This window comes from Panulirus ornatus, chromosome 10 (assembly GCF_036320965.1).
Source record: "Panulirus ornatus isolate Po-2019 chromosome 10, ASM3632096v1, whole genome shotgun sequence".
NCBI lineage: Eukaryota > Metazoa > Arthropoda > Malacostraca > Decapoda > Palinuridae > Panulirus > Panulirus ornatus.
Window position 1 is genome coordinate 7,689,161 of NC_092233.1, and position 24,766 is coordinate 7,713,926.

The 24,766-nt window shown below is 38.4% G+C and overlaps 2 protein-coding genes across 8 annotated transcripts in view; one reads left to right on the forward strand and one right to left on the reverse strand.

The window, feature by feature from the left end:
• Positions 1-10,978: 10,978 nt before the first annotated feature.
• Positions 10,979-19,760, forward strand: ND-B14 (NADH dehydrogenase (ubiquinone) B14 subunit). The gene is made up of 3 exons (XM_071665497.1): positions 10,979-11,127; positions 18,213-18,328; positions 19,380-19,760. The coding sequence occupies exons 1-3, from the start codon at positions 11,001-11,003 to the stop codon at positions 19,506-19,508; spliced, it is 372 nt and encodes a 123-aa protein (XP_071521598.1). The 5' UTR covers positions 10,979-11,000; the 3' UTR covers positions 19,509-19,760.
• Positions 19,761-21,717: 1,957 nt separating this feature from the next.
• The window catches only part of LOC139750769 (uncharacterized), a 284,624-nt gene continuing 281,575 nt past the window's right edge, over positions 21,718-24,766 (reverse strand). For all 7 annotated transcript variants that reach the window (XR_011713215.1, XR_011713217.1, XR_011713220.1 and 4 more), the window contains one exon: positions 21,718-21,758. Coding sequence is in view for 1 of the 7 variants with exons in the window: in XM_071665494.1 (XP_071521595.1) it covers positions 21,748-21,758 (11 nt within the window). In the remaining 6 variants the exon portion in view is untranslated. The remainder of the gene's footprint in view (positions 21,759-24,766) is intronic.

Sequence of the window (24,766 nt, forward strand, 5' to 3'; positions counted from 1 at the left end):
CTTTCGACTCCTTTCTTTCACACACACTCCCAAACTTGAAAACTAGCTTCAGCTGCTTCTTTCCTTAGACTGCCACCAGAGCCATATTATCCATAAAAAGCAGTTGACTTATCTCTCAGGCCTTCTGTACCTGCAGCATAATGTAGACTGACCCTTTCTACAAGACCCTTACATTCATCTCCCTCCCCATGCCATCCATGTATAGATTAAACAGCCATGGTGACATATAGACCCTTGATGCAGACCCACCTTCACATGGAACCTCTCACCCTCCTTCCTTCCTACATGTAAACATGCATCACTCAGTAAACTCCTAAGTGCATCTAGTAGCTATCCTCCCACATTGTACATTTAAAGCACCTTCCACAAAGTCCCGTAGTTCTCCAGGTCCATAAATGCCACATATGAGTCCCTCTCCTAGTATATCTAACAAATTTTTTCAGGGCTAACACCTGGTCTATATATACTTTACCATTCCAGAAGCCACATTGCATGCCACCACCCTCTCAGTCACCACTCTTCCATCATACCAATTGTACCCCTATAATTCAAGTATCTACTTTTAACCCTCATGCCTTTATATGGTACCACTATACAGAATGGCATTCTTCTAGTGCTGAGGCACCTCACCTTGGGCTATATATACACTGAAAACCCTACCTACCCAATCAACAGTACGCACACCCCTTCTCTTAAGAATTTCAAATGCAATCATATATACTCCAGTTGCTTAGCCACTCTTCACCAAATGCAAGGCTTCCATCACCTTTCTTTTCACTAAACCATTCATCATGACTCTTTTTTGGTAAACCACCTCATTCCATACATCCAACATCCACTGCATTATCATGTAATACAGTGGTTCCCAACTTTCCTCAACCTAGCACCCTTCCAAGAAACAGTGAGGACTGATGCTCCCTTCATAGAAATGTAAGTAAGTTGTACATCAAGAATGCATTGGCAAAAACCCAAATATAATTACCTTCAAATGAGTATTATTCTTTTAACTATGCAAATCCCCTCCCTTAATTATTTTTGCCATCACTGCACAAGAGTGGGTCACAGGCCTTTGCTTGATTATTTTAAATGGAGACATTGACCTCAGTGCAAAACAAGACTGGTAACTCATGCTGTGGGTGGCTGAATTTGACTTTCATAAAAAATTGCCACCCATGAACTGTTGCCTCAAGATGGATCTCTATCATCAGCAAATTGTAGAAATTCAGTATTCTTTAACATGTGAAGGCTTGTATGATATCATATGATTCATGTTGGAACAAAATTTAAGAGTAGGATAACAGACACATATGGCCCTCAAGCTGTCAATCTGATGTTGCATTGAAGTCAGTAGATCAAAAGACACTCCATCCCATCTTTGCCTCATACCTCTTTGCCATGTGTGCCCTTCATTGAGCCTTCTGTTTGTTCATTTGCTCTTAGATCATTCAACTTCTCCCAAAACATTTTCTTATCCTCGATAAACACTGCCAATACTCTTTGACCCCAACTCTCATTTGCCCTCTTTTTCACCTCTTGCACCTTTCTCTTGACCTCCTGCCTCTTTCTTTAATACATCTCCCACTCATTTGCATTATTTCCCTGCAAAAATTGTCCAAATGCCTTTTTCTTCTCTTTCACTAATAATCTTACTTCTTCATCCCACCACTTACTACCCTTTCTAATCTGCCAACCTCCCACGCTTCTCATGCCACAAGCATCTTTTGCGCAAGCCACCACTGCTTCCCTAAATGCATCCCATTTCTCCCCCACTCCCCTTATATATATATACACACACATTAAGTAGGGGTCCTACCTGACTTAAAGTCATAATTCATTCTCTTTTTACTGGCAAGTCATAAGTACTACCTCATTTATATGTGACAGTACTTTTTCTTTTGTAAACTTTGTCTCATGCATCAGCTTGTTTCACATCCTGATATGAAGCTTGCCACTATGAATGTTTTGTCAAGGAAGTTAACTATTGTTCCTTAAAATAGTTCTCTTCTTTAGAAGAGTTCTTCATCCCAATGTAATTTTAAGTTAGGGAGGTAGATTGCTTTTGCATCATAAAAACCCTTTTAAATACATGTTTGTTTGTTAAAAGACAGTTGGAACTTGATGGTGCTAGAAGCAGTGGTTCATTCTTCTTAGAGAAGATGATAGCAACTGTGCCTAATTTGTAAGAGTACAGTAATGTATTTAATTGGAGTGATTGTAAAATATTGAAGTATGGACAGTTGATAAGTGAGCAACACTAAAATATCACTTTTCAGTATCACATACTTTACACTTAAACTTTGTCCTTACCAGAACCATAAAATCCAGTAATGAAACAGAGAAGTACATATAGATAAATGCTAGATATTCATAGGTTTGTAGCTTCATGGAAAGTGAATGAAAATAATCCATAGAGCAGTATTCCTTGAGTATACAGATCCCATTAATTAAGATTTGGTGTGATTATTTTATACATTTTCTGTAAGTTTTGTCTATGTGTTGATTTTAAGATATTGCTGTCATAAGAGACAATATTTTGTTGAAACATCAGCCAAGTTTTTATTTAGAATGAAACTTGAAACAAATGATTACTAGGTGCCTCTGGTTTATACTCATTTTTGCTTTATGAATACTGGCATGTAATTTTTTCCAGGCCCAAACTATGATAATTTGGGAATGTTTCCTTTAAATCACCAAAGCTGTATTTTAGAGTTGTGTATGATGTGAAAGTATAACACAGTGTGATTGAATAAAAACAAGATCGTGTATACTTCTGCTAATATACAGTATTGTATTCCACCATAATTAATTATAATTCTTTATCTAAAACCTCTAGCAGTAATGACCACCAAGCCTGAACTTTAATCAAATATTTGGATATATGGTAATAGTAAATATTGTACATAATATCATGATCATGGTAGTAAAAAGTTCAGACTCCCATGTCTCCAGCTTTGTAAGCTTTTAATGAAAATTCAATTTTGATATACAAAAAAGTCTCTGAAGAAGATGCCAGAAATTGTGCATTATGCATAGCTCTTTCACATGAAGTTGTTTAGGAGACATAAGTCAAGCAGCTCTAATAAGAACAGTTGCCTGTAGGTCTCTATGCAAGGTCTGGACTTTTACGGGTACTGGACATAGCCTTAAGGCCTTACTGAATTCCATGGATGCGCTAAAAATATTTTCTGGCACAAACTAGTGCACTCTGTCTGTGAGAGAAACCTGGATTGCATCTCCATTCATATTGGGGAATGTGTCTGATAGTCCTTATATAATATATTCAGCCTTCACTGTATAGCTTAACACAGCCATCTGTTGTACAATATCCAAGGAAACTCCTTACTTATACTAGCTTAGTAACTGGAAATCATGTCTCATCACAGTTGGATTGAAATTTTTACATCAACCCGCTGATGCCATAGCATAAAGATTTTTTTTTACTCTTAATAAAGCTGTCATAACAATAGTGTTTCATTTTCCATATGAGAATATTGTAAAGATATTCAAGTTTGGTAGTAATCATAGTCTAGCTGACAGAGAGCTGATCAGGGTTTGCAGAAATGGCATGGATATGAAGAGGTTGAGCTAAGAAAGACACAGAGGATATACAAGTCAGAAGTGGTGGGAGGAAAAGGGAGTATTAGCGACAAGATTTTGCCACAATACTGGTCTAGAGCTCATCAAAAGCCTTGCATGATAGTAATACTGTTTTCCTTTGCCACGATCCACATTCCTCTGTTATATAAAATGGTTCATTGAGAACAGACTTCTGACATTTACTCTGTCAGGTTTCAAATGTTTCTGTAGCAGTCCCATGCAGGTTTTTTATTTCTCTAGTTAGTGCACTGAATACTCTTTCAAGCTTCATTGTATGACTCGTATTTTTTCCTGATATCTTTTTGGTATACTTTGAGGTATTCTTCATGGATCAATAACTGGTTTTTTCCTCTTGAAAGAGTTTTATATTATGATTCTTTATCCCTTTAATTTATTGTCTTGCATTGGTTATCATGCATCTTGCTCTTCTTTCAAGATTGTAAAGTTTGAGTTCTTATTGCCTTCCATTGAAGTTCTTACATTCCAGCTCCGATTCTGCTCAATAAATGCTTCTTAAACTTCTCTCTAACATGTTTCTTTCTTTCCCACGAATTCCCTGCGTGTCGTAGAAGGCGACTAAAAGGGAAGGGAGCGGGAGGCTGGAGATCCTCCCCTATCTTTTTTTTTTTTTCTTCCAAAAGAAGGAACAGAGGGGGGCCAGGTGAGGATATTCCACAAAGGCCCAGTCCTCTGTTCTTAACGCTACCTCGCTAATGCGGGAAATGGCGGATAGTTTAAAAGAAAGAAAGAATATATATATATATATAGTAATACATAGTAATATATAGTAATATATATATTTTTTTTTTTTTTTTTTTTTTTTTTTTTATACTTTGTCGCTGTCTCCCGCGTTTGCGAGGTAGCGCAAGGAAACAGACGAAAGAAATGGCCCAACCCCCCCCCCCATACACATGTACATACACACGTCCACACACGCAAATATACATACCTACACAGCTTTCCATGGTTTACCCCAGACGCTTCACATGCCTTGCTTCAATCCACTGACAGCACGTCAACCCCTGTATACCACATGACTCCAATTCACTCTATTTCTTGCCCTCCTTTCACCCTCCTGCATGTTCAGGCCCCGATCACACAAAATCTTTTTCACTCCATCTTTCCACCTCCAATTTGGTCTCCCTCTTCTCCTCGTTCCCTCCACCTCCGACACATATATCCTCTTGGTCAATCTCTCCTCACTCATTCTCTCCATGTGCCCAAACCATTTCAAAACACCCTCTTCTGCTCTCTCAACCACGCTCTTTTTATTTCCACACATCTCTCTTACCCTTACGTTACTTACTCGATCAAACCACCTCACACCACACATTGTCCTCAAACATCTCATTTCCAGCACATCCATCCTCCTGCGCACATCTCTATCCATAGCCCACGCCTCGCAACCATACAACATTGTTGGAACCACTATTCCCTCAAACATACCCATTTTTGCTTTCCGAGATAGTGTTCTCGACTTCCACACATTTTTCAAGGCTCCCAAAATTTTCGCCCCCTCCCCCACCCTATGATCCACTTCCGCTTCCATGGTTCCATCCGCTGACAGATCCACTCCCAGATATCTAAAACACTTCACTTCCTCCAGTTTTTCTCCATTCAAACTCACCTCCCAATTGACTTGACCCTCACCCCTACTGTACCTAATAACCTTGCTCTTATTCACATTTACTCTCAACTTTCTTCTTCCACACACTTTACCAAACTCAGTCACCAGCTTCTGCAGTTTCTCACATGAATCAGCCACCAGCGCTGTATCATCAGCGAACAACAACTGACTCACTTCCCAAGCTCTCTCATCCCCAACAGACTTCATACTTGCCCCTCTTTCCAGGACTCTTGCATTTACCTCCCTAACAACCCCATCCATAAACAAATTAAACAACCATGGAGACATCACACACCCCTGCCGCAAACCTACATTCACTGAGAACCAATCACTTTCCTCTCTTCCTACACGTACACATGCCTTACATCCTCGATAAAAACTTTTCACTGCTTCTAACAACTTGCCTCCCACACCATATATTCTTAATACCTTCCACAGAGCATCTCTATCAACTCTATCATATGCCTTCTCCAGATCCATAAATGCTACATACAAATCCATTTGCTTTTCTAAGTATTTCTCACATACATTCTTCAAAGCAAACACCTGATCCACACATCCTCTACCACTTCTGAAACCGCACTGCTCTTCCCCAATCTGATGCTCTGTACATGCCTTCACCCTCTCAATCAATACCCTCCCATATAATTTACCAGGAATACTCAACAAACTTATACCTCTGTAATTTGAGCACTCACTCTTATCCCCTTTGCCTTTGTACAATGGCACTATGCACGCATTCCGCCAATCCTCAGGCACCTCACCATGAGTCATACATACATTAAATAACCTTACCAACCAGTCAACAATACAGTCACCCCCTTTTTTAATAAATTCCACTGCAATACCATCCAAACCTGCTGCCTTGCCGGCTTTCATCTTCCGCAAAGCTTTTACTACCTCTTCTCTGTTTACCAAATCATTTTCCCTAACCCTCTCACTTTGCACACCACCTCGACCAAAACACCCTATATCTGCCACTCTGTCATCAGACACATTCAACAAACCTTCAAAATACTCATTCCATCTCCTTCTCACATCACCACTACTTGTTATCACCTCTCCATTTTCGCCCTTCACTGAAGTTCCCATTTGCTCCCTTGTCTTACGCACCCTATTTACCTCCTTCCAGAACATCTTTTTATTCTCCCTAAAATTTACTGATAGTCTCTCACCCCAACTCTCATTTGCCCTTTTTTTCACCTCTTGCACCTTTCTCTTGACCTGTCTCTTTCTCTTATACTTCTCCCACTCAATTGCATTTTTTCCCTGCAAAAATCGTCCAAATGCCTCTCTCTTCTCTTTCACTAATACTCTTACTTCTTCATCCCACCACTCACTACCCTTTCTAAACAGCCCACCTCCCACTCTTCTCATGCCACAAGCATCTTTTGCGCAATCCATCACTGATTCCCTAAATACATCCCATTCCTCCCCCACTCCCCTTACTTCCATTGTTCTCACCTTTTTCCATTCTGTACACAGTCTCTCCTGGTACTTCCCCACACAGGTCTCCTTCCCAAGCTCACTTACTCTCACCACCTTCTTCACCCCAACATTCACTCCTCTTTTCTGAAAACCCATACTAATCTTCACCTTAGCCTCCACAAGATAATGATCAGACATCCCTCCAGTTGCACCTCTCACCACATTAACATCCAAAAGTCTCTCTTTCGCACGCCTGTCAATTAACACGTAATCCAATAACGCTCTCTGGCCATCTCTCCTACTTACATAAGTATACTTATGTATGTCTCGCTTTTTAAACCAGGTATTCCCAATCATCAGTCCTTTTTCAGCACATAAATCTACAAGCTCTTCACCATTTCCATTTACAACACTGAACACCCCATGCATACCAATTATTCCCTCAACTGCCACATTACTCACCTTTGCATTCAAATCACCCATCACTATAACCCGGTCTCGTGCATCAAAACCGCTAACACACTCATTCAGCTGCTCCCAAAACACTTGCCTCTCATGATCTTTCTTCTCATGCCCAGGTGCATATGCACCAATAATCACCCACCTCTCTCCATCAACTTTCAATTTTACCCATATTAATCGAGAATTTACTTTCTTACATTCTATCACATACTCCCACAACTCCTGTTTCAGGAGTATTGCTACTCCTTCCCTTGCTCTTGTCCTCTCACTAACCCCTGACTTCACTCCCCAGACATTTCCAAACCACTCTTCCCCTTTACCCTTGAGCTTCGTTTCACTCAGAGCCAAAACATCCAGGTTCCTTTCCTCAAACATACCACCTATCTCTCCTTTTTTCACATCTTGGTTACATCCACACACATTTAGGCACCCCACTCTGAGCCTTCGAGGAGGATGATCACTCCCCGCGTGACTCCTTCTTCTGTTTCCCATTTTAGAAAGTTAATACAAGGAGGGGAGGATTTCCGGCCCCCCGCTCCCGTCCCCTCTAGTCGCTTTCTACGACACGCGAGGAATACGTGGGAAGTATTCTTTCACCCCTATCCCCAGGGATAATATACATATATATATACATATACACACACGCACACATACACACACACACGCACACACACACACACACACACATACATATATATACATATGAAAAATGTAAGAAACAATTTAGAAAACAAACTTTTAGCTTGAAATGGGAATGAATGGGGGCAGACAGTGTGAATTGTGTACATGGGTATATATGTGTGTGTCTGTGTGTGTATGTGTGTGTATACGTTGAGATGTATAGGTGTGTATATGTGGTGTGTGTGGACGTGTATGTGTATGCATGTGTGTGTGGGTGGGTTGGGCCATTCTTTCGTCTGTTTCCTTGCGCTGCCTCGCTGGTGCGGGGGACGGCGACGGGGCAAAGTGAATAAATAGATAAATATATATAGGGGAGAAAGAATACTTCCCACGTATTCCCTGCATGTCGTAGAAGGCGACTAAAAGGGAAGGGAGCGGGGGGCTGGAAATCCTCCCCTCTCATTTTTTTTTTAAATTTTCCAAAAGAAGGAACAGAGAAGGGGGCCATATGAGGATATTCCCTCAAAGGCCCAGTCCTCTGTTCTTAACGCTACCTCGCTAATGCGGGAAATGGCGAATAGTATGAAAAAAAAAAAAAAAAAAAAAAAAAAAATATATATATATATATATATATATATATATATATATATATATATATATATATATATATATATATATATATATATATTTTTTTTTTTTTTTTTTTTTTTTTTATACTTTGTCGCTGTCTCCCGCGTTTGCGAGGTAGCGCACGGAAACAGACGAAAGAAATGGCCCAACCCCCCCCCCATACACATGTACATACACACGTCCACACACGCAAATATACATACCTACACAGCTTTCCATGGTTTACCCCAGACGCTTCACATGCCTTGATTCACTCCACTGACAGCACGTCAACCCCTGTATACCACATCACTCCAATTCACTCTATTCCTTGCCCTCCTTTCACCCTCCTGCATGTTCAGGCCCCGATCACACAAAATCTTTTTCACTCCATCTTTCCACCTCCAATTTGGTCTCCCTCTTCTCCTCGTTCCCTCCACCTCCGACACATATATCCTCTTGGTCAATCTTTCCTCACTCATTCTCTCCATGTGCCCAAACCATTTCAAAACACCCTCTTCTGCTCTCTCAACCACGCTCTTTTTATTTCCACACGTCTCTCTCACCCTTACGTTACTTACTCGATCAAACCACCTCACACCACACATTGTCCTCAAACATCTCATTTCCAGCACATCCATCCTCCTGCGCACAACTCTATCCATAGCCCACGCCTCGCAACCATACAACATTGTTGGAACCACTATTCCTTCAAACATACCCATTTTTGCTTTCCGAGATAATGTTCTCGACTTCCACACATTTTTCAAGGCTCCCAAAATTTTCGCCCCCTCCCCCACCCTATGATCCACTTCCGCTTCCATGGTTCCATCCGCTGACAGATCCACTCCCAGATATCTAAAACACTTCACTTCCTCCAGTTTTTCTCCATTCAAACTCACCTCCCAATTGACTTGACCCTCAACCCTACTGTACCTAATAACCTTGCTCTTATTCACATTTACTCTTAACTTTCTTCTTCCACACACTTTACCAAACTCAGTCACCAGCTTCTGCAGTTTCTCACATGAATCAGCCACCAGCGCTGTATCATCAGCGAACAACAACTGACTCACTTCCCAAGCTCTCTCATCCCCAACAGACTTCATACTTGCCCCTCTTTCCAGGACTCTTGCATTTACCTCCCTAACAACCCCATCCATAAACAAATTAAACAACCATGGAGACATCACACACCCCTGCCGCAAACCTACATTCACTGAGAACCAATCACTTTCCTCTCTTCCTACACGTACACATGCCTTACATCCTCGATAAAAACTTTTCACTGCTTCTAACAACTTGCCTCCCATATATATATATATATATATATATATATATATATATATATATATATATATATATATATATTCTTTTTCTTTCAAACTATTCGCCATTTCCCGCATTAGCGAGGTAGCGTTAAGAACAGAGGACTGGGCCTTTGAGGGAATACCCTCACCTGGCACAATTCTCTGTTCCTTCTTTTGGAAAATTGAAAAAAAAAAAAAAAAAAAAAACCGAGAGGGGAGGATTTCCAGCCCCCCGCTCCCTCCCCTTTTAGTCGCCTTCTACGACACGCAGGGAATACGTGGGAAGTATTCTTAATCCCCTATCCCCATATATATATATATATATATATATATATATATATATATATATGGACACGAATATATTGCGCTCCCAAGTACTAGGCAAAGGTCCCTGGTTCGAGTCCTTGCTGTTGGAGGGCGTTATGTGATATAAAGAAATGCAACTAAACCCCCTTCAACCAAACCCCCCTTACATATATATATTCTTTAAATTCTATTTTCTTATTTATGGGGACGATTATAACTTTGAGAATTGCTCCAGTTAAACTTTACTTTCCTTACTGGGTCTTTTGAGGTTTCATGAAACTATTGTTAGTTGTTCTATGACATTTGTGCAATCTCAGAACAGAATGCTAAGTAATTTTTCTTAGAGGACTTATAAAGTCCTGATCATATATTTTTGCCGTAAGGGAAGGATGAATAAATTTATCATAAAGTTACCACGTTCTCATGAAATCGTGGTTGGTGGATGATCATAGTGCTGGTGTGCAGCAAAACTGAAATATTTGGAAGAGACATGGAAGAAGCAAGATTCCACCAAGCTGATTTTTCCCCCATGGAATAGGCGCTGATTCTATTGAGTGCCAAATCTCAACTATCTTTAAAAGCACTGCAAATTTCATGGCGGTTTTTTTTGAGAGTGAAAGGGTGACAATTTCCAAAGTGCAATAAACGGCACAGAAGAGCTTAATGCTGATATCATGGATAAAAGTCTTAAATCAAAACTTCTTTTTTATTTAGGGATTTTCCATTCAATGGATATATATATATATATATATATATATATATATATATATATATATATATATATATATATATATATATATATATATATATATATATAAGACATTTTGGTGTCTTGAAGAACATACGAGGTTTGGAAGCCTAACATTCGTATAAAATGAACTTTTTGTTTTTATATACAAACGTAATTGACAAGGAAAGTAAAGATATACAAACTTTTATGCATGCACAATAAAAGATTTTCAAAGTATATTATGCTCATGATTATTTATATAAAATTGTGTTCCAATTCGAATGTTTCCTGTCCGAGATCAGCTGTAAAGATGGCGTCGACAGTAGCAAAGGGAGTCGTCCGGCAGGTTAAACCTATCCTGTCTGTTGATCACTACGAGGCCAGGAAACGAGTACTCACCTTATATAAGGCTTGGTATCGCCAGATCCCCTATATTGGTAAGGAAGTCGCAGAATATCACAGTGGAGTAGGGTAGTGTTGTTTGCCAAGGCTGGCGGCAGTGCCAGGAGAGGTATCTTGTAATACTTTTATAGTTATGGTGATATATACGAGAAATGGGAGTGTGTGGCTTAGTATACGGCAAATAATCACACTAGTAGTGTCACTAAAATTTCAGTTTTGGGAGGTGCCAAATTTAGGTAGGTGTGTTATTGGTAAAATTCCCGTTCTGAACATCCACCAGTTTGCGATATTTTTTTCAATTTTTGATGTGTTTTTGCATGACTCTGACCTTCATTTCTATCGCAGATCATTAAGTTTTGAGTTATTCCCCCCCCCCCGTTATCCAACGATAATGGGGGACCCCAGTGGGAAGCGGGGATTTAAGGTGGGGGAAATCACGTAGAGAAGAGTGATTTGTGTCATAAATAAAGGTCAGACTCGTTCAAAACTTAACGAAATTCACTGGATGCCTGAAACGGTAATTCATCGCTTGTTATTACCTCATTGCAGGAATTACATTGCTTCTAAGCTGGCAGTTATTATTGTGTTTATTGTAATACATATTGTTATCTGAAGTATTGAGACTGTCTCGTAAAACTGTAGCTTTAATCATCCAAAACAGAACTAGTACCAGTGCTCAGAAGACACCACAGTAAATGCCAGCGGTACTGTACAGGTCAGAGAAAACTAATGCTTAAAAACCAGCTGTACAATACAGGAAATAAAAAAAATACATGAAATCACCAGCTGTGGCCCACAGGCAAAGAAAATGCGTAAGCACATTGACAGCACACCTCACATTGGCAGTTGTCACCCTGACTGAATCTTCATGCTCATGCATAACCTTAACCTGAGCCTCACCCACAGCGATGTACATTACCATCAAACCACACCAAGTTGTAGTAAAGGAGGAGGTATAGAGAAAGAAAACCAGACTAACTGTTTACCCTAACGTAACCTTTAAACTCCCGCCCAACCATGTCATTAATCCCACCCTTAATAGTGCCATCAACCTCAACAGTTGTTACCAGTGCTCCAAGGAATAGTTGCCTGATGGGATACCCGTGTCCCGAAGAGCAATGCTGAAATACAGCAGTTCAGGTAATTCACTCTTAACTGAACCTTCCAACTGATGCTCATCCTCATCAAGTTGACAGTAAAGAGGTATATAGAGAGAAGTTCAGCCAACTGCTGCTTGCCCTAATGTAGCTTTTACAGTAACTCAACCTCACCCACAATCTTTCCATTAACTTTAAGGTGAAGATTGGCCAGAATTACTTTTCTGTTATTGCTATGTTGGGCGTAGCTATACTGTCCTCTGGGGTTCTTGTTGCAATTTTTGTGGTTAAGGGCAAAATTAAGGGTGAGGAGATGTTACATTTGTACTCTTAACACCTCCTTTGTGGCAGCTTGGTGAGATTAAGAATGAGGGTGAGATTTGAAGTTCAGGATAATCATGCATAATGTTGTGGGCGAGGTTGTGCAAGAGTGAGGAGGTTCAGTTAAAATCACAATTTGCAAAGACTGCTGTTTACTAACATCATCCTGTGGTGCACCACTGGTTTGTTTTTGCCCGGTTTTTTTTTGCTTGCGGGACGCTGTTGGCATTTTCATGTTTTCTTTGCCTTTGGGCTCTGCTGACATTTTCTCGCTACCAGTAACACTTTGTTCCCGTATTGCTTTAACTGATTGAAAATTTAGAATTTTTAACCTAGGAATAATATAAACATTTTAAGAAACATTTAATATTTTTTAGATTTTTATATGAAATATATACTATTGTAGTTATGGATTGTGCTTGGTATGCAGCTTTTCTATATCATAGCGTTTTGTAGGGAATATCTGTCTTTTTCAACTCTTGTGAACTTACAGTGTTTATTCAGCAAACATGTATGATAATTACATTATTTCATACAGAGTTTATGTAAGTCACATCATCTCCAATAATCTTCAGTTTTAGGTGTCCCTTAACAATGAAATGCAAGGGGATTGCAGTAAGGTCGATGAGATACACCTGCAGCACTGTAAGGAACCTGAGTTCACTGATGAAATTCATGTTTTTATTTGCGCCTGATAACTTTATACATATTTTTATGATTTTATTTTATGATCTCTATCATAGTGTGATACCATACTTTCAACTGGATAGTGGTAAGTGTCACACAGTTTTTGCCTCCACGAAATCGACAGAAATCCTACTGCAATCTTTTTGAATTCTGTTATTTAGGGATTGGCAGAATGCTTGCATAGTGCCATTGTACAAAGGCAAAGGGGATAAAAGTGAGTGCTCAAATTACAGAGGTATAAGTTTGTTGAGTATTCCTGGGAAATTATATGGGAGGGTATTGATTGAGAGGGTGAAGGCATGTACAGAGCATCAGATTGGTCCCTTAATGCTTGAACTGATTGAAAATTTAGAATTTTTAACTTAGGAATAATATAAACACTTTAAGAAACATTTAATATTTTTTAGATTTTTATATGAAATATATACTATTGTAGTTATGGATTGTGCTTGGTATGCAGCCTTTCTTTATCATAGCGTTTTGCAGGGAATATCTGTCTTTCTCAACTCTTGTGAATTTACAGTGTTTATTCAGCAAACATGTATGATCATTAATTACATTATTTCATACAAAGTTTATGTAAGTTACGTCATCTCCAATAATCTTCAGTTTTAGGTGTCCCTTAAAAATGAAATGCAAGGGGATTGCAGTAAGGTCAATGAGATACACTTGCAGCACTGAAAGGAACCCGAGTTCACTGATGAAATTCATGTTTTTATGTGCGCCTGATAACTTTATACATATTTTTATGATTTTATTTTATGATCTCTATCATAGTGTGATACCATACTTTCAACTGGATAGTGGTAAGTGTTACACAGTTTTTGCCTCCACGAAATCGACAGAAATCCTACTGCAATATTTTTGAATTCTGTTATTTAGGGATTGGCAGAATGCTTGAATAGTGCCATTGTACAAAGGCAAAGGGGATAAAAGTGAGTGCTCAAATTACAGAGGTATAAGTTTGTTGAGTATTCCTGGGAAATTATATGGGAGGGTATTGATTGAGAGGGTGACGGCATGTACAGAGCATCAGATTGATGAAAATTTAAGAATTTTTTTTTTAACATAGGAATAATATAAACATTTTAAGGGACATTTAATATTTTTTAATTTTTATATGAAACATATACTATTGTAGTTATGGATTGTGCTTGGGATGCAGCTTTTTTTTATCATAGCATTTTGCAGGGAATATCTGTCTTTCTCTACTCTTGTGAATTTACAGTGTTTATTCAGCAAACATGTATGATCATTAATTACATTATTTCATACAAAGTTTATGTAAGTTACATCATCTCCAATAATCTTCAGTTTTAGGTGTCCCTAAACAATGAAATGCAAGGGGATTGCAGTAAGGTCGATGAGATACACCTGCAGCACTGTAAGGAACCCGAGTTCACTGATGAAATTCATGTTTTTATTTGCGCCTGATAACTTTATACATATTTTTATGATTTTATTTTATGGTCTCTATCGTAGTGTGATACCATACTTTCAACTGGATAGTCGTAAGTGTTACACAGTTTTTGCCTCCACGAAATCGACAGAAACCCTACTGCAATCTTTTTGAATTCTGTTATTTAGGGATTGGCAGAATGCTTGCATAGTGCCATTGTACAAAGGCAAAGGGGATAAAAGTGAGTGCTCAAATTACAGAGGTATAAGTTTGTTGAGTATTCCTGGGAAATTATATGGGAGGGTATTGATTGAGAGGGTGAAGGCATGTACAGAGCATCAGATTGGTCCCTTATTGCTTTAACTGATTGAAAATTTAGAATTTTTAACTTAGGAATAATATAAACATTTAATATTTTTTAGATTTTTATATGAAATATATACTATTGTAGTTATGGATTGTGCTTAGTATGCAGCCTTTCTTTATCATAGCGTTTTACAGGGAATATCTGTCTTTCTCAACTCTTGTGAATTTACAGTGTTTATTCAGCAAACATGTATGATCAATAATTACATTATTTCATACAAAGTTTATGTAAGTTACATCATCTCCAATAATCTTCAGTTTTAGGTATCCCTTAACAATGAAATGCAAGGGGATTGCAGTAAGGTCGATGAGATACACCTGCAGCACTGAAAGGAACCCGAGTTCACTGATGAAATTCATGTTTTTATTTGCGCCTGATAACTTTATACATATATTTATGATTTTATTTTATGATCTCTATCATAGTGTGATACCATACTTTCAACTGGATAGTGGTAAGTGTCACACAGTTTTTGCCTCCACGAAATCGACAGAAATCCTACTGCAATCTTTTTGAATTCTGTTATTTAGGGATTGGCAGAATGCTTGCATAGTGCCACTGTACAAAGGCAAAGGGGATAAAAGTGAGTGCTCAAATTACAGAGGTATAAGTTTGTTGAGTATTCCTGGGAAATTATATGGGAGGGTATTGATTGAGAGGGTGAAGGCATGTACAGAGCATCAGATTGGAGAAGAGCAGTGTGGTTTCAAAAGTGGTAGAGGATGTGTGGATCAGGTGTTTGCTTTGAAGAATGTATGTGAGAAATACTTAGAAAAGCAAATGGATTTGTACGTAGCATTTATGGAACTGGAGAAGGCATATGATAGAGTTGATAGAGATGCTCTGTGGAAGGTATTAAGAATATATGATGTGGGAGGCAAGTTGTTAGAAGCAGTGAAAAGTTTTTATCGAGGATGTAAGGCATGTGTACGTGTAGGAAGAGAGGAAAGTGATTGGTTCTCAGTGAATGTAGGTTTGTGGCAGGGGTGTGTGATTGTCTCCATGGTTGTTTAATTTCTTTATGGATGGAGTTGTTAGGGAGGTGAATGCAAGAGTTTTGGAAAGAGGGGCAAGTATGCAGTCTGTTGTGGATGAGAGAGCTTGGGAAGTGAATCAGTTGTTGTTCGCTGATGATACAGCGCTGGTGGCTGATTCATGTGAGAAACTGCAGAAGTTGGTGACTGAGTTTGGTAAAGTGTGTGAAAGAAGAAAGCTGGTAAACCAAATGGCATCCTAGCTTCGTGTCTTCGATGTATATAAACTGACAGTTATATTTCTCTCTTGTGCCTCCCCTGATGATGTGATTATTACACGAAAGTGCACTTGGGAACTTTTCGTGTTTCATTTTCCCCGTGGACTCATAGGAATATCTTGATCACACGTAAAATTGTGATCCTTTCCAACATGTGTATATATGTATATGTCTGTGTGTGTGTATATATGTATATGTTGAGATGTATAGGTATGTATATTTGCGTGTGTGGATGTGTATGTATATACATGTGTATGTGGGTGGGTTGGGCCATTCTTTCGTCTGTTTCCTTGCACTACCTCGCTAACGCGGGTGACAGTGACAAAGCAAAATAAATAAATAAACAAATATTTAGGGAGAGCCAATTTCTACTGCAATCCTTTGGATATCACATGTCATGATACTCCACAGTGAAATGTCAATTTAAAAATCAACTCCAGTGTGTAAAAGCATGGAGTACTGTGGAATTTTATTCAAACTTTGAGTAGCAGAGATTATACTCCTTTTTTTGTGCTTTGTGAGAAGTCCATAAGAACTGAAATTCAAGTCAAATAATTGCTAAATCATGAATTCCCTTCATAGTGCCAACATCCTCCACTTCCCCATATTGACAAGTATACCTATCTATATCTCTGACACTTGTTCCAATTGGAACTCCCTCAAAGGGGTGGCTAGGGCAATAGAATCTCCATAAATAAAGAACTCCATTGGTGCTACGTAGCCTTTAGTGCCTCACCATTAAGAGGCCACTGGCAAAGGGCTAGTCTAGCACAGTGTTTGCAGAGGATCCAATCTAATGTTCCTAATGACTACTACTGTCTAATGCTCATACCTACTGCTTTAACCTAATAAATGTTCAGTCACACTTTTTTTTTTAGGGACATTTACTCTCTGCATATATTAGTTATAATGTGTAAGGCTGTGTTTAATTAATGTATTTCACTGTATTGTGTAATAAAGAACTTTGACTATGTAATTTAGACGTTTCGTTTTATTTTAGATGATATGGTGTGGATTTGGAACAAGGTAAGATCAAGAGTGAGTCATAGCAAATGGCTAGGTGAAAAAAGTGTGGAAAAGCAGTGGGAGTGGATGGGATTGCTGTTGAGTTTCTCAAGAAAATGCGTTGCAAGTGTTGTTGATTCATTTGTCAAGCTGTTTATTATTTGTCTGGCTTAGATGAGATGCCTAAGTTCTGGCAGATTGCATGTACACTGTCGTCATATAAATGCAAAGGGGACTAAAGTGGTAAGGTTTATGGGAGAGTAGTAATGAAGAGGGTGGTGGTATGAACAGAACATCAGATTGGGAGGATGTGTGGATCAAGTGATTTCTCTGTAGGATTTATGTAAGAAGTACTTCGAACAAGAATAAATTGCATGTGGCATTTATGTGTCTGGAATAAGCATATGATAGGGTTGACAGAGGTCTTGTGGAAGATGCTACAAACACGAGGAAAATGGAAAGTTTATAGCAGGAGAATAAGATGTATATGCGATCAGAAAGTGGTAATTGGTAAAGGTGTATCTGTTTCAGGTTTGTGGTGACAATTGCAGGATGTCAAAAAGCTGACCAGGGTCTGCTGAGATGGTTTTAACATATGTTCTGGATAAGCAATGATGGACAAACAAAGAGGATTTGTTTCACAAGTGGAAGGAGGAAGGGTGGAGTGAAAGAGACTGTGGGTTTGGGCCTTGAATATTCAGGGGGTTGAGAGGCATGCATAACAATAGAATGATTTGATCAGGGTGTTAATGCTGTTAGTGAGCAGAACAGATGTAAGAAGTGGCCATACGGAATAGCCTGTGGGCTTTGGTTTCAGTGCATTATACATGGCAGCTAGAGAGTGTATGTGTGCAAACGAGGCCATTGTTTGTCTGCTCCTAACATTCTTGCTAAGGTGGTAGAAGCAATTTATTAAAAATGGAGATATATATCAGGATTTTATGTTTTCTGTTGAAATGTCTCTCATTTGTAAACCATTACATTCTCCACAGTTATGGACTACGATCTTCCTAAGACTAAGAAACAGTGCCAACAAAAGCTTAGGGAGGAATTTGACAAGCATCGCCATGTGCAAGACATCCGCACCATTGATATGCTTGTCATCAAGGTATGGTTACTATGGTTGCTTTGAATAAGTTTATTTAATGGAGATGGAGATAATAGTAACAACTTAAAGTAATTAGTTATGAATGCAAATTTGATTATGTTTTTTACATTCAGATGATCAGGTGCTGCAACAACATCCTGTTGGATGACAGGGTGTATGGAATTAATTGAAATTTTATAACCCTAGGACCCTTTTTACTTTGCTACTGCACCTTTCAACAGTATGTAGCAGGAGCTTTTGGAGTGAGGAGTTTCTTAAGATCATATTCCTTTTCTGTTCACTGACAATCATACAATATTGCCTTTGGTGACTTTTCACTTGGTTCCTTGGGGGGGGGCTTAGTTGTGGATGAAACCATGGCGCCAAAGTGGGTCATGTGAATAGGGGCTAAGGCACTGGCTGCAGTCAGGAGTGTATAGTAGTCCTAATAGTCTTGTATGGATATGAGTCTTGGGACCTGAATACCAAAGAACAAAGTATGGACATGGCAGATATGAATTGCCTAAGGATAACATGATGTATGAGGCGGTTGATTGCGTAAGGAATGAAAGGGTAATAGAGTTATGGTTTTGAAGTACAGTATGATTAAGAGAAATGACAAGGGTGTGCTAAAATGGTTTAGACATGGGGAGAGGGTAACCAAAGAGATTTAGAAAGTCCACATATCACAAATGGAGTCCACGTCACAAGCGGAGGAGACTAAGAAGATAAAAGGATGGAGGGAAGGAGACTTTGGGGTGTTAGGGCCTTGACATTAAGGAGGTTTAGAAACATGCATTGGATAGAGTAAGCTGAATCAGTGTGGTATGTTGTGGGGTAATGTGCTGTCATTGGTCAGAATTAGGGTGTATGAAGTGATCAAGGTAAGCTATGGAATGTTCTGAGGAGTTTGGCTGTGGATGATAGGCTCTGATCTCTGAAATGATAGAGAGGGAATGTGTGTAGATAAGGTTGTTATTCTTGATGTAACTTTGCTAAGGCAGGAAAAGGCATAAAATAATGTATCCCTGTACATTTGAGATGAAACTTAAGTTTTCTCCATCTTTTCCAGGGTCAGATGGAACTGAAGGAAACTGTAGAAATCTGGAAGCAGAAGCACGGCTTGATGGCATACTGGCGAGATTCTGTAGAACCTAGACCCAAAGACTTCCTCAGCAAGTTCTTAGATGGTCATGAATGATGTTAACAATGTTTGCTAGATTCATCTCTTCTGATATAACACCTTATGTAAATTTCTTTAAATAAAAGCTAGAGTGTATTGACTATAAATTTCATGATAGTATATATAGTTTATTTTCATTAATTGTAAGTATGGCCGTTATCAATTTGGGTTTCATTTTCATTTCATACTTGCTGTATATATAGTTATTTATATATATATATATATATGTATTACCCTGTAGATATTTTTATTAAATGCAAAAATACTGTGTTTTGATTAGTTTGTTGAATGCTGAATGTAATATCAGATATGGCAAGAAGCATTCTTATTGGATTCTTTTAAGCCTGGATTATAAGTTAAAGTAATTTTCTGAATCTGTAGAGTATGAATTAGGAAATAATGGGAAACTACCAAGTCCTGGTATCTTAAACACTGCTACCATATCAAACAAGGGCTCTATGAGGTGAGAGAGAGATTTACATGGTGGTCTATTTTATAAAAAGTTCCTGTCTTTTTAACATGAAGAAATTGCCAGAATGCATTAGTTCAATTCTCCTCCCCCCTATATACATTTGCCAATAATTCATTCATTTCTTTGGCAGGATCGAAATTTTTGGCAGTGAAGTATAACATTTTTGGTTACATATCATTTATACTTAGTGTTATTAACAAGTTATGTCTGTCTGAAAATGCAGCAAGTTTCTATATGCAGAATGACTTTTACAGTTGCCCATCGTGGAGTCTTTGAGACCTCTTATGTTCCACTTCACCCAAAGCACAAACACCATAATCTGATGGCTTAAAAACAACAGCATATGACAACAAAGTCTAACAAGCCTCCAACAGATTCCAAAATAATTTAGCAAATATTTTGGCTCGAAACAAAATGAAATTAACTACCATCATTCTTACTTGATATCACATCAACATTTATAGTGCCATCATCCTCAAACCAAGTTCAAAAATAAATCCAAAACTGATGTGTTATCCTACATACACACACTTCATTCAGGAAATATACGTAATAATCTTGGTTTACAGATAAGCAGGTATTAGAACATCTGATGGAATATACACATCTATAAACAATTTATTCACTTTTTAAGCTTTAAGAGCCTCATCTTTAATAGGCTACTTCTACCTAATGATCTTACCCAATACTTACATCTGTTGCTTCTACCATTTTGCCAAAAGGAAGGGCAAGTACAGCAGGAAAGATTTAAAGGTACAAAAAACAAATTGCATGAGTTTTTGTTTCTTGTACCTTTAAATCTTTCCTGCTGTGCTAGCCCTTCCTTTTGGCAAAATGGTAGAAGCAACAGATATAAGTATTGGGTAAGATCATTAGGTAGAAGTAAGTTTTGTCAACAGTGTTGTGTAAAAATGAGTGATTATGACTTATCTAGATAGTTAAATGTTGGAATAATCTCTAGAAATACACTGCATGAAGATGAACAGATCCAGCGAGTATACTGATAAGTATACAAAAATAGTGAAGTACAATAACAAATCAATGATTCAATCCTAAAGGAGAAACAAAATAATCAGTATGCACAAACATAACAGTTTTCTACTGGACCACTGATGACTACAAGAAAGGCTTGAACATATCGTATAAAGAATGAAAAATGTGAAAACCCAGATGAATAATGCGAGATGACAAATTTGGAAAATCACAAGGTAAGTTTCCTTTTCCATAAGGATGGTAAACTGAATATCCTAGACATTTCTCAAGAAAAAAGGAGACATTCAAGAGATGATGCTCTCCAAAGCACTAATATTCTCATGAATAGAATACTGCCCTCAAAGGCTACGACATCTATTCCTTACACTACCTTGCTATTGCTTGAAATGATAAATACATTAAAAAAATCAAAAGATGTAAAAAACAAGAAAACACAGACCATTTTGGGTGCAAGACTAATCAATATATCGCCTACAGCAAACAGAATATTAAACCTGATACTACTGCCTAGTGAAAACAGTGCTGCATCATAAGTATATACAAATAAATGGCACAAATATTCCAGAGTTTTTATTTGAAACATTATTACTGAATGAAAGACTAAATCAATGCAGTAAAAGAAAATGGCAAAGTACAGAACACAAGTTATAGTATAAAGAAAATCTTCCAAGCAACATACTTCACAGCTTGTACAGCCTTACTTCTATCTTTCTGAATATTATGAAAAAATTAAAAATATTCTAAGACCTGCAACAATTCTTGCTTATGTAGACTACTGCATTGGCTGAAGATTCAACTCCGCTCTGAAAGGAAAAGAATGTTCTGAATGTAACTAAACATGAAATAAATGTATACAACCAAACACTCAACTATCAATATCATTTTCCACAACCACTTCAGAATATCTTTACAATCAGTTTTACATGTGAATGGAAAATACTGAATCAAAGTCACTATGTCATAAACTCAAAAAAGAGCAAAACTATTTGCAATCTTTTCAAGTTATAATCTTCCCACCTGCACATGACTTTACCTTAATTGCTCTAGCTGCTTTATTTACACATTATTATCTTCATTAATCATAATTTACTAACAAGTAGCAAAACCTCGAAAAATCTACATAAACCGTGGTGCAAAGACTAGGCTTTTAGTGTAATACATACTACAGTGAATAGAGCTGCTTTCATATTTATCTAAAACTGTATGACTACTTTGTGGCCTCAGGCCAAAAAGTAATGAAAAGAAAATCTGTAAGGCACAACAATCCACACACAATTAAACATCATACATTTGGCAGGTCTTACCACTGCAAATTTCAAAATTAATCTTCAGGTTGATACAAAAATTACTGCCTCTATTTAATGTTGAAAGCTCCATTCATAAAAGTGCTCATAGAAGCTAGGCCCTAAAAAAAACAAAAAAAGGGTTAAGAGGTTAAAGAGTGAGGAGAGAAAAAGGAAAATAACAAGAGTTCTAAGAGATGGGGGGAAAAAAAAAAAAACTGCCTTTCAAAAAAGGCAAGGTCATGGCAGAAAAAACAAGACGGTACAGTACTATACTTCAGCAGTGAAGAAAAAGAGATGAATATCCCAACAGCCCATCACAGAGTTATCTCGAGCCTTACCCTTATCATGCGATGCAGTGGCTTGCCAAATATCACATGGTTTAGGTTATGGAAGAGAGACAACCAGTCAGTTCTTGAGAGCAGAAACCACCTAAACAACCAGTCAGTTCTTGAGAGCAGAAACCAAAGTAATATTGAAAGAAGAGGTAAAAAAAAAAAAAACTACAACACTGTGGTGTTGGTCAGTGGACAGGGCTTAACAACCATGTAGCAGCCTATCCAAGCCAATGACATCAAAGTACGGAAATTTTGCAGCACAATGCATTCTCTTATCCACAGTCACCATACCATTCAGACTTATGTTGCTTTGTTATTGCATAAAGCAGGTTTCATCTGTATGTGGAAAACCTTGGGTTATTCTAGTAAGGAGTGCACTCGACTCAGAGCAAATTGTCACTTCTGAAAAGGTTTACTTTGCCTTCATGTAGACGAGGCTCATACTTATTTGCAATACAAATCTTTCTTTCACACTATTCGCCATTTCCCGCATTAGCGAGGTAGCGTTGAGAACAGAGGACTGGGCCTTTGAGGGCATATCCTCACCTGGCCCCCTTCTCTGTTCCTCTTTTGGAAAAAAAAAAAAAAGCGAGAGGGGAGGATTTCCAGCCACCCGCTCCCTCCCCTTTTAGTCGCCTTCAACGACATGCAGGGAATACGTGGGAAGTATTCTTTCTCCCCTATCCCCAGGGATAAAACAAATACGTGCAGTATTCAAGCTCATGGTGATTACTGTTTGTGTATAATGGGGAGAGTTTTACATTTGTGTTACCCTATCTTCTTAGCCTTGTATATGTGTAACATGCCTTTACTCCTATGCATACACACACCCTAGCCTATGCCAGGTAGCCTTTCTACTGACCAGGATTCAAACCTATGTGGGGTTGATCCCAGGTAGCCTGTGCATGTGTGATGGTCAGTAACATTAAACGCTACACTGAGGAACTCCCTTGACCATATGTTGACATCTTTCAATCTGTGATATGTTGCTTGATCAACGTAGCTGGGGTTACAAACAGTATGGCTCATGGCTAAAAGTTTCAGACATACAGTACTAGCCTTGGAGTGGATTTTTATCAAAAGTGATTACTGTCCTGCTTGACCAGAGAAGCAACATAGTGTTGGAGTCTCTAGTTCATGCCCAGTCAATGGTTAATCCTCAGTGCATTTCTTCTAGCTTCCCCCTTGTAGAGGGTAATTTTCAAACTAGCTACAAGAAAAGTCTACTTTCAGTGGACAAATACTTGATTAACTCCTTATCTCCTGCAAATATATCTGAAAGTTCTCAGCAGTGCTACTGCACCTGTACTTTATAGGTTACCTCTTCCCATCCTTAACTGAATTTAAGGGTATGCGGTTTTCAATAAGCAGAGGTGCCTTAAGTCACTAACAGATATAATAAGCACTGGGAAAAATTTCTGCTGTGTCAGTTATCCACATAATACAAGAGGAAAAACAAATGGCCCTGTCCCATCCAAAAAAAAGTGTGTTCGCTGATTTTCACAAACTGCTTGAATCAAAAACTACCTACTGTCCCCAAGGAACAAATGACAGTGATGTTAATTTCTTGGATGTTAACATGATTTGGATCATAATAAGAAAATCATCTTGATTATGATATGGAAGAAATGAATAAAGAATGTTCTAACAGAAGTGATGGCATGCATATATGTATATGGCTCAGGTCATTGTGCATTGAATAAGAAAACTATGAATATGCATAGGGAAGGCTGCATCAAGAGCAGACAACTAAGCCTCAGAAGAAAATAAGTCTTCTTTCTGAAAATTATAAAAATATGCCAAACATAAAAGCTCCACCAAGGGAAGTGAAACAAATCACAAAATCATTGCCTATTCTTCACTGGGTATCATGGTACAATCACCAAAAGTGTGAAGTGTATTACTCATTTTTTTTTTTTTATACTTTGTCGCTGTCTCCCGCGTTTGCGAGGTAGCGCAAGGAAACAGATGAAAGAAATGGCCCAACCCCCCCCATACACATGTATATACATACGTCCACACACGCAAATATACATACCTACACAGCTTTCCATGGTTTACCCCAGACGCTTCACATGCCTTGATTCAATCCACTGACAGCACGTCAACCCCGGTATACCACATCGCTCCAATTCACTCTATTCCTTGCCCTCCTTTCACCCTCCTGCATGTTCAGACCCCGATCACACA

What these genes read in the sequence shown, in the direction of transcription:
- ND-B14 (XM_071665497.1), top strand. Translation starts at nt 11,001, where the DNA reads ATGGCGTCGACAGTAGCAAAGGGAGTCGTCCGGCAGGTTAAACCTATC. An exon ending in TCGCCAGATCCCCTATATTG is followed by an intron (nt 11,128 to 18,212) that starts GTAAGGAAGTCG and finishes CATTCTCCACAG; the next exon opens with TTATGGACTACGATCTTCCT. An exon ending in TTGATATGCTTGTCATCAAG is followed by an intron (nt 18,329 to 19,379) that starts GTATGGTTACTA and finishes CATCTTTTCCAG; the next exon opens with GGTCAGATGGAACTGAAGGA.